The 15,645-nt window shown below is 39.3% G+C and overlaps 1 protein-coding gene across 1 annotated transcript in view; it reads left to right on the plus strand.

Annotated features, from left to right (window-relative positions):
• LOC128380705 (phosphatidylinositol 4-kinase alpha-like) overlaps positions 1–11,886 on the plus strand; it is a 53,905-nt gene extending 42,019 nt beyond the window's left edge. Inside the window, 18 exon segments of the mRNA XM_053340575.1 lie at positions 2,526–2,636; positions 3,636–3,715; positions 3,932–4,131; positions 4,654–4,741; positions 5,093–5,260; positions 5,402–5,455; positions 5,629–5,749; positions 6,499–6,628; positions 6,732–6,802; positions 7,616–7,688; positions 7,904–8,084; positions 8,188–8,292; positions 8,989–9,114; positions 9,240–9,360; positions 9,970–10,129; positions 10,621–10,710; positions 10,849–10,932; positions 11,706–11,886. Coding sequence (XP_053196550.1) covers positions 2,526–2,636; positions 3,636–3,715; positions 3,932–4,131; positions 4,654–4,741; positions 5,093–5,260; positions 5,402–5,455; positions 5,629–5,749; positions 6,499–6,628; positions 6,732–6,802; positions 7,616–7,688; positions 7,904–8,084; positions 8,188–8,292; positions 8,989–9,114; positions 9,240–9,360; positions 9,970–10,129; positions 10,621–10,710; positions 10,849–10,932; positions 11,706–11,757 — 2,015 coding nt within the window. The 3' untranslated portion in view covers positions 11,758–11,886.
• Positions 11,887–15,645: the final 3,759 nt, after the last annotated feature.

The following is a 15,645-nucleotide window of genomic DNA, read 5'->3' on the forward strand; positions in this document are numbered from 1 at the left end:
GAGGGAGGGAGGAAGGAAGGAAAGGAGGGAGGAAGGAAGGGAGGAAAGGAAACAAAAGAAGGAAGGTAGGAGGAAGGAAGGAAGTAAAGGAGGGAGAAAGGAAAGGAAGGGATGAAGGGAGGAATGGAGGGAGGAAGGAAGAAGGAAGGAAAGGAGGAAGGGAGGAAGGAAAGCAGGGAGGAAGAAGGAAGGAAAGGAAAGAAGGAAGGTAGGAGGGAAAAAGGAAAAGAGGAAGGGGGAAGGAAAGGATGAAGGAAGGAATGGAGGGAGGGAGGAAGGATGGATGGGAAGATGGAAGGAAGGAAAGGCGGAATGGAGGGAGGGAGGGAGGAAGGAAGGAAGGAAGGAGGGAGGGAGGGAGGGAGGGAGGGAGGGAGGGAAGAAAGGAAGGAAAAGAGAAAGGGGGAAGGAAGGAAGGAAGGAAGGAAGGAGGAAGGATGGATGGGAAGATGGAAGGAAGGAAAGGCGGAATGGAGGGAGGGAGGGAGGAAGGAAGGAAGGAAGGAAGGAGGGAGGGAGGGAGGGAGGGAGGGAGGGAAGAAAGGAAGGAAAAGAGAAAGGGGGAAGGAAGGAAGGAAGGAAGGAAGGAACAGTCAAAACAGACGGGGTCAAGGGGAGGGAAGAAAGGAAGGAAAAGAGAAAGGAGGAAGGAAGGAATGGAGGGAGGGAGGATGGATGGGAAGATGGAAGGAAGGAAAGGCGGAATGGAGGGAGGGAGGGAGGAAGGAAGGAGGGAGGGAGGGAGGGAGGGAGGGAAGAAAGGAAGGAAAAGAGAAAGGGGGAAGGAAGGAAGGAAGGAAGGAAGGAAGGAACAGTCAAAACAGACGGGGTCAATTTGACCCGGGAGGAGGACAGGAAGGCTAATAAGATAAATATAATAATAGTAATAGTAGTAATAATAGTAGTAGTAGTAATAATAGTAGTAATAGTAGTAATAGTAATAATGATAGTAATGAGATCTGAGCCAGTATCGGTGGTTGAACTTCCTCGAGTAGCTCCTGCTGGACTTCCCTGCTTTCCAAACGCATGATCATCACGACAGCAGAGGACTAACTGACACACAGCTCATCTCGCTCCGCAGAAACTCCCTCATCATCGATCACACGCATATGGATGTTTATCACTGTTTAGAGTTTTAAGAATCATATATATGTGTGTGTATGTTTGTATGTATAAAACCATGTGACAGGAAGTTATTTCTTATTTATTCATAGTTGTAGTTTTGCTCATCTAGAAGAGAGAGGCACATTAATGCTCAGTTAGAGGTATAGAGCTGAAATAATGTAGATTTATATTATAATAGAATATATATATAACAAGTCTGATAGTATTTAAAGAAAAGAATTCACACTTTTTGAGAAAGTTGTAATATTTTAATTAAAAAAGTGCAAAAAAAAAAATCAAGAAAAATAGTAAGAAAAAAAAGATAGTTGAAATATTTCAATTTTAAAAAGTGCAAAAAATTCAAGAAAATTTGTAAAAAAAACAAAAAAAAAAAAAACAAAGAAAAAGAAAGTTGAAATATTTCCAGAAAATAAGACAACATTTTTGGGAGTTTTTTTTTATTTTTATAATATATATTTTATAAGTAACTTATAATATTGAAATGTTATATAAATGTCGAGAAAAAAAAAAAGTTGAAATATTTCCAGGAAAAACGTCCAAATTTTTATATAATATATAATATTTTATATTTTTTATTAAATATTTAAAGAAGATTATTTTTTTTATTTGTTTTAGAGGAAATTGTAGTATAGTAGGAAAAAAGTTAGAAAATTTCAAGAAAAGAAAAAAAAAAGCGTAATATTTTAAGAAAAAGTTTAATTTAAAAAAAAAAATAGATTCGCTTTTTTTAAGTTGTAATATTTTCAGGAAAAATGTCCAAATCTTTTGAAAAGTTATGATATTTAAAGAAGAATATATTTATTTATTTTTTGAGGAAATTGTAATGTAGTAGGAAAAAAGTTACAAATTTTCAAGACAAAAAAAAAAAGGAAAAATTTAATTTTTTTTTGTTGTTGTTGTAGTATAGTAGGAAACAAGTTGTAACATTTCAAGAAAAAACACATTTAAAAAAACAAAATATTTTAAGTTTTTTTTTTTTTTTAGTAAGTTGTAATATTTAAGAAAATTTAAAAATCTTAAATTTTAAGAAAGTTACAAAATTTCAAGACAAAAAAAAAAGGAAAATTTTAATTTATTTTTTTTATTTGTAGTATAGTAGGAAAAAAGTTATACAATTTCAAGGAAAAATTAAAAAAATTAAAAAATTTGAAGTAGTAATTTTTTTTTTTTTTGAGAAAATGTTCGTATTTTAAGAAAAAAGTTATAAAAATTTAAAGAAAACTAATTATTGTTTTACTGGAAAGACACCTCAAACTTTAACTAACTTTTAACATTTCAGCCCATGGCAAGGAGAGAGAGACAGAGTTTGTCTTCGCTCGTTCTTCTCCGTACTGACTCTGTTTACGTGTGTTTAGATAATCAGGATCCGTCTCTGAACAGTCTGTCGGTGATGAACGCAGCCGACCTGCGGAGCAACATGGACTCCAGCTCTCGCTCCCAGCAGAGCAGCCAGGGATGGATCAACACGTACCCGCTGTCCAGTGGCATGTCCACCGCCTCCAAGAAGTCAGGTAGTAGTACATTAACAGGAAACGGATATATATATATACTAGGCCTGTCAAACGATTAATTTTTAATCGAGATTAATCGCAGAATTTCCATAGTTAATCGTGATTAATGGCGTTTTGAATTGCATGTTTAAAATCCTGTTATTTTCCATTTGAAGGCAGTTTTAAGCCCATAATGTAAAGCATTTCTTACCAGAGTGTCTTAACTGGGAATCAATCACGGCTCTGCTGCGACTCCCACACTCCAAAATGGTCCTTTGGTGGAGCTGAGGCTGGCTTGGCTGCACCTGGGTGTTTAGCGTGGAGGTGCTAACTCAAACTCCACGTACTCCGGTGGTAGTTAAACTCCGTTTGACACAGGTTGCATTTTACTTTTGACTTGTCAACTGAAGCGTCTGGAAGTGTTTTAAAGTTAAACAAGCCGTTCAAAAGTCCAGTAGCTCTCTTACTTTCCATCAGCGCGGTAGGTTTACTGCAGGAGGCCACTTCAAAGCATAGCGCTACAGCTAGAGGAGCCGTCTACGGGGGAGTAGAAGGGACAAAAAGGCTAGCAAAATTAAAATGCGATTAAAAAAAATGCGTTATGGATTGCATTAATCTGATCGCGATTAACGCGTTAACACTGGCAGCCCTACTATATATATATTTATCATTCTTTTGTGGTTACACCATTTGACATTTTCAGGAGCATTCAGTCTTACTTTGGTTAAAAAAATGGTGCAAATATAACAAACCTGATTTTAGATATTTTCTGACATTTGTTCATCTTACCAACCCTTACTTGTCACTAATCTATTACTTAATTGATCCAAAAAGCAGTGTTTGATTTCTTTAATGATTAATTTCTGGCTGTCATCTCTTATATTGTAATCATGTATTTCTCTAGCTGTTGACTTTTCTCAAACTGTGTCTCAAACTAAAACACAATCGCATACAGAGATGAGAAAGATCTTAAACTTTAACACAGCAGTCTGACTCTCCTCGCCTTCTTTTCACACCAAGGCACGTCCAAGAAGAGCAACCGAGGAACTCAGCTTCACAAATACTACATGAAGCGCAGAACTCTCCTCCTGGCTCTACTGGTGAGTGTTTAGAAAAGGTTTCCATTGATCTCACTTGATGACATGATACCAACCACCTCTCTCTCTCTCTCTTTCTCCCTCTCTCCCTCCCTCTCCCCCCTCTCTCTCTCCCTCCCTCTCTCCCTCCCTCTCCCCTCTCCCCCCTCTCTCTCCCTCTCCCCCCTCTCTCTCTCGCCTCCCCCCCCCCCCCCTCTCTCTCTCTTCTCCAAACCTCAGGCGAGCGAGATCGAGCGTTTGACGACGTGGTACAACCCGCTGTCCACTCAGGAGCTGATCATCGCCACGGAGCAGTCGGTGGAGACGAGCATCGCCAACTGGAGGTCGAAATACATCAGTCTGACGGAGAAGCAGTGGAAGGACAACGTCAACCTGGCCTGGAGTATCGCTCCTTACCTGGCCATGCAGTTACCTACAAGGTTAGCATTAAAGTTTGTAAGAATAAATATGTGTTCTGAGTTTTACATGCCACAGAAAAGTGTGTTGTTAACCACCCTGCCAAATTTGAATGATTAAAAAAATCACCAAATATATGAAATTAGGCTTCAAAGTTAAAAATCACGCCCCGTACCAAGTGTCACCTGTCAATCAAAGTCACCACCTCTACCAGAAACATGGACGCTACGTCTGAGAGTTTTCTGCTGCTAACTCAGCTGCTAGCTAGGCGGCTAACTCAGCTAACTGGCTAACTGTAGACTGTAGTAGTAGTAGTGTGTGCTGAATGTATTTCTACCTCTACAGCAGCAGGGGCGGGTTTATGCTAATCACTAAATCCTGAACACAGAAATCTTGAAACACAGTGTGTGAAGCCTAGCTCCACAATTCAAATCTAAATGGTTTAAATGCTTTTTACACCTTTTTTAGAAATACATTTATGACCTATTTAATGTGTTTAGGAGTCCTTTATAACCCTCTTATAATGTGTTATTATGTATTTCCAGGTTTAAGAATGACGCCATCGTTGCCGAGGTAACCAGGCTGGTGAGACTGGATCCTGGAGCAGTCAGTGACGTACCTGAAGCCGTGAAGGTGAGATCAGCTGATGAGCTTCCTGTCTTCCTTCCTTCCATTTGTCCTTCCTTCCTTCATTCCTTCTGTCCTTCCTTCCTTCCTGTCTTCCTTCCTTCTTTCCTTCCTTCCTTCCGTCTGTCTTTCCTTCATTCCTTCCTTCCTTCCTTCCATCTGTCTTTCCTTCATTCCTTCCTTCCTTCCTTCCATCTGTCTTTCCTTCACTCCTTCATTCCTTCCTTCCTTCCATTTGTCCTTCCTTCCTTCCTTCCTTCCTTCATTCCTTCTGTCCTTCCTTCCTTCCTTCCTTCCTTCTGTCCTTCCTATATATATATATTTGTGTGATTTAAAGGTTAATATTTCTCTTCCTAGTTCTTGGTGACTTGGCACACGATCGACGCAGACTCTCCTGAGCTGAGTCACATCCTGTGTTGGGCTCCGGCCGACCCGCCCACCGGCCTGTCGTACTTCAGCAGCATGTATCCTCCTCATCCTCTCACCGCTCAGTACGGAGTCAAGGTGCTGCGCTCATTCCCTCCTGTAAGTCTCACGCACTTCCTGGTTCATCTCTTCTTCTTCTTCTTCTGTTATTCTGTAATGACTTCCTGGTTCATCTCTTCTTCTTCTTCTGTTAATCTGTAAAGACTTCCTGGTTAATGTTTGTTTTCTTTTTCTTTGTAGGATGCCATCCTGTTTTACATTCCTCAAATAGTGCAGGCGCTCCGTTACGATAAGGTAAACACTGAAAACTTTCATTTCTTTCTTTCCTCCTTTTTCTTTTTCTCTTTTTTCTTTCTTTCCTCCTTTTTCTTTTTCTCTTTTCTCTTTCTTTCTTTTTCTTTCCTCCTTTTTCTTTCTTTTCTTTCTTTTTCTGATATTAAACTCTTATCACTCCTCCTCCTGCTCAGATGGGCTACGTGAGAGAGTACATCCTGTGGGCGGCTCAGAAGTCTCAGCTTCTTGCTCATCAGTTCATCTGGAACATGAAGACCAACATCTACCTGGATGAGGAGGGACACCAGAAAGACCGTGAGTAGAGACGCTACGATCAGAGAGCCAACATTTAAAACATTGAGGGTCTGATGTACTAAAAGGTCTGTGTGTGGAAAAATCATAGACTGTATATAATTAATGGACGTAACATCCGTGACGTCACCCATTGGTTTGTGGACTGCTGCTCGGAAGCCAATAGTTTCTAATCTGGGCAGCGCCATCTTGAAAATTTCAGGTGCATGCTGGGAAAAATAAATACACGGATTCTACTTATATGGGCATGAGGCGGAGCCATGGGCGGAGCGGGGAGGTTGCTATGGTTGCGAGGGCCATCAATCAATCAATCAATCTTTATTTGTATAGCGCCAAATGTTTTGTTTGCATGAACATCTGTATAAGAAATTATTCATGGGAATTTATTTAGTAAATGATCAGAAAAATAAAACTTGCCCAACCTAAAACCATTTAACCATTTAAATCCTGCTGTCTGCACCTGTTGCATCTGTTTTCATTTACTCAGTTATTCTTAGTATCTATTGCACTGTGCACAGTATTTAGTCCCTTTATTAAGGATCTTAGTAAATCATGCTTTTAATGTGAAGGAGAAGAAGAGCAGAGAAAAACACCTGCAGGGAATCCTTTTATTTATTTATTTATTTATGTGTAATTAATTAAATTGTTCCACCTAATAGGAAAACTCTTTATCAGGCTTAATTAAATGTAATTAAATGTCTGTAATCACAGGTTAGTAGTATTAACATCTCATTCATGTCTCCTGTGTGTAGCGGACATCGGAGAGCTTCTGGAGCAGATGGTGGAGGAGATCACAGGATCGCTGTCGGGTCCGGCCAAAGACTTCTACCAGAGAGAGTTCGACTTCTTCAACAAGATCACCAACGTGTCGGCCATCATCAAGTAAATCCGCCACATCGGTCGTCACGTGATAGCTGTTGCTATGGAAACGAGGAGATGGTTCGGTTTGATAGGAACGCTGATGCTTTGTTTTTTTATTTTTCAGGCCGGTTCCGAAGGGAGAGGAGAGAAAAAGAGCCTGTCTGAAAGCTCTGTCTGATATCAGAGTGCAGCCAGGTAACGCTACACTTTATACACTAGAGCAGGGGGGTCAAACATGAGGACCGTGGGCCAGAAGCAGCCCGCCGAGGAGTCCAGTCCGGCCCACTTTTCTGCCTGTCTTCTTTTCCTTCCTTCCATCTTTCCATCCACCTTTTCTTTCTCTCTTTCATTCTTTCTTCCATCTTTCCTGTCTGTCTCCTCTTCCTTCCTTCCATCTGTCTTTACTTCCTTCCTTCCTTCATTCCTTCTGTCCATCCTCCCTCTCTTACTTCCATCTTTCCTTGCTTCCGTCCATCTGTCTTTCTTTCCTTCCTTCCTTCCTTCCTGTCTTCCTACCTTCCTTCCATCTGTCCTTCCTTCATTCCTTCCTTCCTTCTTTTCATTCCTCTCTTCCTTCTCTTCCTTCCTTACTTCCCTCTTTTCCTTCCTTCCTTCATTCGGTCCTTCTTTTCCTTCCTTCCTTCCTTCCTTCCTTCCTTCTCTAGAGGAAAAATCTATGTATTTATTTAAATATTTTCTTTTCTGTATTTAGAATCACTCAGTAGCAGCAGCCTAGTTAGTCCTCTTTTTTGTAGACTGAACACAGAGTGATCCATTTGTGTTTTATGTACATATATGCTGCTGTCGATCCTTTTTGCACCCAGAGCTAGAAAATATGACCATTCCTATGGACTTACTCACAGTCAATGCAACATGTGATTGGTCCACTGCCACAGCACCTACGACCCATCTGTGGTGGTGACGTCGTGGAGCTAAAACGGTCTGTTTGAGACAGAGGCTGAACTGAGGAGCTGCTTCACCTTTCTCTGTCTGTCTCACCTTCTCTAGGCTGTTACCTTCCCAGTAACCCTGAAGCCATCGTCCTGGACATCGACTACAAGTCTGGGACACCCATGCAGAGGTAACCACGGGATTTTATCACACCTGATAAATCACTGCTGAATGAGTCTGTATAGTGCTGATGTTCTGCAGTCCATATTTAAGCTTTTAGTAACAAAAAAAGAAAATAAATCAAGTATACAGGTTACATTAAATTTAAAAACATAAAATTAAACATATTTGAAGGTGTTAAATATCATCTCATACAGCTTGTAATCTCTCTTATCTTCTTCACAGCGCTGCTAAGGCTCCTTACCTGGCTAAGTTCAAGGTGAAGCGCTGCGGTGTGAGCGAGCTGGAGCGTGAAGGTCTCCGCTGCCCTACGGACTCCATGGAGGACGGAGAGGACAATCCGGACGGATCTCGCAGGATCTGCTGGCAGGCGGCCATCTTTAAAGTGGGAGACGACTGCAGACAGGTTCGCTTTCTCTTTCTTTAACTCGCTGAGCTCAGTTAGACGAGTCAGAGGATTAAAAAAACTAAAGTTATCGTCCTCTTCTGTGCTTCCTGTCCTCTCTCAGGATATGCTGGCGCTGCAGATCATCGGGCTTTTTAAGAATATCTTCCAGCTGGTTGGTCTGGATCTGTTCGTGTTCCCCTACAGAGTGGTGGCTACTGCACCAGGAGTAAGACTTCATGTCCATCACTACCTCCACATCCACTATTCCTTTATAAGACTTCATATCCATCACTACCTCCACATCTATTATCCCTTTATAAGACTTCATATCCATCACTACCTCCACATCCAGTATTCCTTTATCTACATCTCTGCCATCGAGCTTTTATAGCCTGGTTCTCTCTTTTTGTCTTTCCTGTGCAAATGTGCTTGTACTTATTACATTTTTTCTAAGAGTAATAACCAAAATACACTTAAAGTCTGTGTAAAGTAAGAATAAATATGTGTTCTGAGTTTGACATACCACAGAAAAGTGTGTTGTTAACCACCCTGCCAAATTTGAATGATTAAAAAAATCGCCAAATATATGAAATTAGGTTTCAAAGTTGTGTAAAAATCAGCCTCTTTCTCTGCTCCCAAACGCTGTGGGCGTGGCCACCAAGTCCACTGAAACCCCGCCCCCATCCAAGTGTCATCTGTCAATCAAAGTCACCACCTCTACCAGAAACATGGACGCTACGTCTGAGAGCTTTCTGCTGCTAACTCAGCTGCTAGCTCGGCGGCTAACTCAGCTAACTGGCTAACTGTAGGCTGTAGTAGTAGTAGTGTGCTGGAGTGTGAGGATGTACCTCTACAGCAGCAGGGGCGGGTTTATGCTATTATTTTAATAACCAGGTGTTTTATTGACTCTTTATTTCCTCAGTGTGGAGTGATCGAGTGCATCCCAGACTGTAAATCCCGGGATCAGCTCGGCAGGCAGACGGATTTTGGGATGTATGATTACTTCCGTAACCAGTACGGTGATGAATCCACCCTCGCCTTCCAGAAGGTGAGCAGCTTTAAATCTTTTATTCTGAAAGGATGGATGGAAAGTTTAGGGAGGAAACATGAATAGTGTGAATAAATCTAAGCAGAATTTTCACAATAAAAGTCTGGTTCTCCTTCTGTCTGCAGGCTCGGTATAACTTCATCCGCAGCATGGCCGCCTACAGCCTGCTGCTGTTTCTGCTGCAGATCAAAGACCGACACAACGGGAACATCATGCTGGACAGCAAAGGACACCTCATCCACATCGGTAGGAAGCATGTGAGACAGTATGAAGGGCCGTCCACACTGAGAATGATAACTACAACTATAAAGACCCCCCCCTCCCTCACCCACTCTCTCTCTCCCTCCCTCTCTGTCTCTCTCTCCCTTTTCCCTCTCCCTCTCTGTCTCTCTCCCTTCCTCTCTCTCTCTCTCTCCCTCCCTCCATCCCTCTCTCTCTTTCTTTCTCTCTCTCTCCCTCTCTCTCTTTCGCTCTCCCTCCCCCCTCCCTCTCTCTCTCTCTCCCTCTCCCCCTCTCTCTCTTTCTCTCCCTTTTTCCCTCTCCCCCTCTCTCTCTCTCTCTCCCTCTCTGTCTCTCTCTCCCTTTTCCCTCTCCCTCTCTCTCCCTCTCTGTCTCTCTCTCTCTCTCCCTTTTTTCCTCTCTCCCCCCTCTCTCTCTCTCTCTCTCCCTCACCGTCTCTCTTTCCCCCTCCCTTCCTCCCTCCCTCAACCCTCCTTCTCTCTCTCTCTCTCTCCCTTTTTCCCTCTCCCTCCCTTTCTGTCTCTCTCTCTCTCTCTCTCTCCCTTTTTCCCTCTCTCTCTCTCTCTCTCTCTCTCCCTCTCCCTCTCACCTCCCTCTCTCCCTCTCTCTCCACAGACTTTGGCTTCATGTTTGAGAGCTCTCCTGGAGGAAACCTCGGCTGGGAGCCGGACATCAAGCTGACGGATGAGATGGTGATGATCATGGGAGGAAAGATGGAGGCAACGCCGTTCAAGTGGTTCATGGAGATGTGTGTCAGAGGATATCTGGCTGTACGGTAAGAAGACATCCAAATAAAATACATATGAGATAGATAGAGAGGTAGGTAGGTAGTTTGATAGATAGATAGATAGATAGATAGATAGTGTAATTTTAGATGTTGTATATTATTATGTCCTCTTTTTAATTATGGGTTGAATTTATTTATTTATTTATTTTTATTAAGCTGTCATCTTTTAATTATGGTTATGATTATTATGATTATTGCTATTATATATTTTTTAAATGAACTTTGTATTTTATTTATTTAAGTTATTTATTTTTAGCTCCTTTTTATTTATTTGGTTTTATGCCTTCTTTTTAGTGTTTATGCATGTGTTATGTGTTGCGTGCTTTTATTGTGTAAAGCACTTTATTGTATGAAAAGTGCCATATAAATAAAGTCTGACACACACATACAAATGCAAAAAAAAACCACTCTTAAAATACAAATCAAGTATACATAGTGGGAGTAATTAATACTTTTTGTGTGTTTTGGTTCTGCTACAGGCCGTACATGGACGCAGTGGTTTCTTTAGTGACTCTCATGCTGGACACTGGACTGCCGTGTTTTAGAGGACAAACCATTAAACTCCTCAAGTAAGTTAAAAAGAAATAAACAACATGACTTAATTACAACATGCCAGTGTCGTTTTTACATCGTGTTTTGCTGCCCCCTAGTGGCCAAAATAATAAACCTTTAATGCATTTCTTTCTTTCTTTTTGTCTTTAAATCAGAGGACGGTTTAATCCTCAGATGAGCGAGAAAGAAGCTGCAGCGTTCATCATCAAAGTTATTCAGAGCTGCTTCCTCAGTAGCAGGTAAGAAAGAGACTTAATACTTCCTCACTGCCCCCTACTAATATATAAACACACACCCCCCCCCCCCCCCCCCCCCCCCCGAAATATTACCTGTCAATCAGGACGTAGCCACGCCCTAATGCATACCCTGCTTTATCGTCAAATATAAAATCAGGGAGGCCAAAATGTCCCAAATGAACATCATACTGCATTGAAGAAGGCTTTAAACTAGCGATTGAGACCATAAACACATTTTGAAAACGTTTACTGAGGTTAGAAATCAAGTGAGAAGTTGGTGAATTCTCCATTGACTTGTATAGAGACGGTCGCCCCCTGGTGGCCTTTTGATAGAATGCAGTTCTTCCTGGTTGGGCTCATTTCAGAGGACCAGAACTCCCCACCTGGGTTTGATCCTCAAAACAATACCATGGCTGATAGGTCTGATTGGCTTATCTGGTCCTGATCGATTGATCGTGGCGGCTAGCATGCTAACGTTTGTTGTTTGCTAACGCTCCTTCCAAAACTTCCGGGTCACGTAAACCCGACTGATTAAATATTAAATTCAGTCAAATTCAGTCCTGGTGCCCGTTATTGATCTGAGCCTAAAATTGAAATATGAAAAAACAGGCATTTTCATTTTTCATTATCTGATTTTTGACTGCCAATTAAAAATGGAAAGAACGAATGATACACGGATTATTCCCAAAGTAACCGTCCCAACCCTGATTATAACCTGCATTATTAACGTTCTCATTAACACATATTTTTTTAAATTTCATTTCTTTTCCACACAGGAGTAAAACGTACGACATGCTGCAATATTACCAGAACCAAATCCCTTACTGAGGGTCTCCTGCCGGGTTTCTACTGTAAACGTCCCACGCAGACGTTCTCTACAACAAGCAATGCAAAACCTCCTTCTGGCTGGTTTTTAACGAGGTGGAGGAACGCACCTTACATGAGTTTATTATCTTCTGTCTGCTGTGTGTCTGTCGGTCAGAGAGAGAGAGAGAGCGAGAGAGAGAGAGAGAGAAAGAGAGAGAGAGAGAGGTGACGATTTGATGATTTGACACTTTTTGATCTCCGGTTTTATTCCGATTTTTTTGTAACGTGGAAGTTTTTCGAGTTTAATGCTAATCTCAATCTTTTACCGACCCGAACCCTAAAAGAGATATTTGAATCACCCTTTAATTATGATGTATTTTTTCTCTTCTTCTTCTTCTTCTTCATGTTGTTTCATTCGTTTTTCTTCACATTCGTCACATTTGAGGAGGATTATTATCACAAAGGGACCCATACACTCTACTAGTGTTTATCAAAATCAGCTGTTCATATCATATCATTTTTATTACTATGCTGTTATTCACTTTTATGCACTTTATATAAATCACAGTATTTCATTGCACCTGCGTACGATGGACCGCGAGCTTGAACAGAGATTAAATATATTATATTATATTAATGTATCAGACATCAGAGATTAAAACAATTTATCACTTTCTTTCTTTTTTTTTTTTTTTTAAATAGTAGTAAAACGAGCCAGTGTAGTCGAGATAGATTAAAATAAATAGATAAAAATCAAAGCAGGAATCAATCAGCATCTTAACTGAACAGTAGTGTATGTAGGGAATCAATCGTAATCTAAGCTGTAGTAGTATTAGCTGTAGAATCACGTCAGCGTCACAGAGATCATGTTAATCCCATTTTAAAGACTTTTAACTGTGCGACTGAAGTACGATGTCACATCACATGACATCACATGACATCACATCACATGACATCAGCTGTTAGTCATTTTAAATGGAGGCATGTTTGGAGTCTTGGTTTTCGAGAACTAGCCTAAAGCTTGATTTCAGTATAAATGTTAAAGCTGATTTATTGTCAGTCATTTAACACTTTTTAAATAAATGTCACTCAGAAATGAAAGAGTCAAGACATATACAGGTATATATATTCAATTTATGCTTCGGAGAAATGTTTAGATTTATTAAACAAGTTATCTAAAGTTACGACGACGTTGGTAACGCTAGCCAAATCCTCAAAAGTGTTTAAGTGACATAAATCAGCCTCAATGATTTAGGCTCAGTCTCATGTTTCCATTTTATTCCACTAAATTTCCGATATTTTTGTGATGAAGCAAGAAAGAGTCTTCACACAGCAGCTCCCAATACAGGTAGGTTTAATAGGAGAGTATCATAATGATCATACCTGCATTGGGAGCTGGACTTCTTTACTTGCTTTTACATTATTTGTCGTTTATTGTCATTTGACACTTTTTAAATAAATGTCACTCAGAAATGAAAGAGTCGAGCCATATACAGGTATATATATTCAATTTATGCTTTGGAGAAATGTTTAGATCTATTAAACAAGTTCTCTAAAGTTACAGACAGGAAATTAAGTGAAAACTACGACGCTATCACAAAATCCTCCAGGTGTGTGACTATGAAAGGAAAGTGTTAAGTGACTTAAATCAGGCTCAATGATTTAGGCTCGGTCTCATGTTTCCACTTTATTTTAGAAAAAACATAAATTTTGGATATTTTTTTTAAGCAAGAAAGAAAAGTCGTCACACTGCAGCTCCCAATGCAGGTAGTTTTAATAGGACAGTATCATAATAATCATACCTGTATTGGGAGCTGGAGACTTCTTTACTTGCTTTTACACACATTTAGTTATTTGGTCCAGCTCCTGCTTTCTTACTTTTACTTTATTGGATTTATCTGTGATGAAAAATAATACTAATCATCACTATAGTGGGACAGATGAACGTGGAATAAGTGGGACCAGTATTGCCCCCCTGTGTGTGTGTGTGTGTGTGTGTGTGTGTGTGTGTGTGTGTGTGTGTGCCTCTCTCATGTGTTACAATTACACTCAAATCACAGAGCAAAGCATCTAGTTATCTGAAAAAATAGACAAAGATTTACCCTCAAAGACATTTCAAAGCATCTGGATAAAAAATATTCTGTCTGCTACAAGATTTAAAAAAAATACCTTTTAACCTGTTTTTATAATTTGTGACTCCATTTCTTATCCAGGAAGCTGAAAATGACAGATGCTGCTTTTTTTTCTCTTCTTTCTGTTAAACACAAATGCAAAATATTAATGAAATTACAAAAAACAAAAATTTGGGCAATGACATGATAAACTTTTCTATCTTAAAAGTGTTAGTTTAAGTTTACTTTTAAAAACAGTGTTAATCTTCTTTTCTTCTTTTTTTTTTTACTGTGCAGCTGGTGGAATATTTTTTTTTATCATAATTCAGGACAATCCAATTTACCCAAAAAAAAGACATTTCAAAGCATCTGGATAAAAAAATATTCTGTCTGCTACAAGATGAAAAAAAATAGTTTTAAACCTGTTTTTTTTTTATAATTTGTGACTCCATTTCTTATCCAGGAAACTGAACATGACACAAATGCAAAAATATTAACACATGATTTTGTGTGAAATTACAAAAACCAAAAATCTTAAAAGTGTTAGTTTAAGTTTACTTTTAAAAAACAGTGTTAATCTCTTTTTTTTTCTTCTTTTTTTTACTGTGCAGCTGGTGGAATATTTTTTTTATCATAATTCAGGACAATCCAGATGATTCATTATTCAGTAAATTATGCTCCGCTCTTTAAATATATTGATTTATGTAACACATGAGAAGCACAAACTGGGTTTACTCTATTTTATCTTTTAAGCAAATGAAATAAAACATATTAATTCTCCTTAATGTTTTTAAACTTGTAGTGTGCTCATCAAAAAAAAACTGCAAATATAATTTTTACATAAAGGAGCAAAACACTTATATTATATTACATACTGGGAATCAGAATATCACCAGTATACTGAAACACACTTCCTTGCTGGGTTTTTACTTTATTATTAATTATTGTGTTTCCTGTCTTCTGTATTTAATCGACATGTTAAATTACAGGTTGTTAACTTCCTGTTTTGGAATCACACACACACACACACACACACACACACACACACACACACACACACACACACACACACATACACACACACACACACACACACGATAAGAACATGTCAGAATAAAAGCGTTCTTCATGTGTTCGTACCCTTTTTACAACACGTCTAAACTGTTTGGAAACATTCCTCTTTGTGCTGTTTTTGAGTTTCTATATCGATCGAGCCTCTCGGGTGCAACGTGATGATTTTACCTAAAAATATAAAAAGCCATTTCTCCTACCCTCCTTGGTAGAAACACAACTGTAGTAAATACTTGACAAAAGAAAGGAGGAAAAAAAGAACAAAATCAAACCCTAACTTTATGCAATATATTCATGTATATTGATTCTGTATTTGTGCGTGTGTGTCGTGTTTAACAAATGTATTATAAATCCTTCCATCCTTCCATCCTGATCCTTTTACTGTGTTTTAATTATAATGTAGTCCATTTTTATTGAGTTGCAGTTCCTTTAAGTCTGCAGGTGATTCCCTTTTACGTCCATCTGTTATCTGTAAATCAAAAAGGTGTTGGTTAATATGTAAAATATATATAAGTATGTTTGTGCTTTTTTTTGTTTGATTTTGTTTGTATTTGCTCGGTTTGTGGCGACATCATTGCCCGCTCAGATGATCACGTCTGTTACTCTGAACAATGTGTGAAAACTTCTTATTTCCAGATTAAATGCTGTATGTGTACATTTCATCAGTGTCGGATATTCTTTTTTACTTTTATGGAGGTTTTAATGATTCAAACTAAAGATTTAAAAC

This window comes from Scomber japonicus, chromosome 19, assembly GCF_027409825.1.
Source record: "Scomber japonicus isolate fScoJap1 chromosome 19, fScoJap1.pri, whole genome shotgun sequence".
Taxonomy (NCBI): Eukaryota; Metazoa; Chordata; class Actinopteri; order Scombriformes; family Scombridae; genus Scomber; species Scomber japonicus.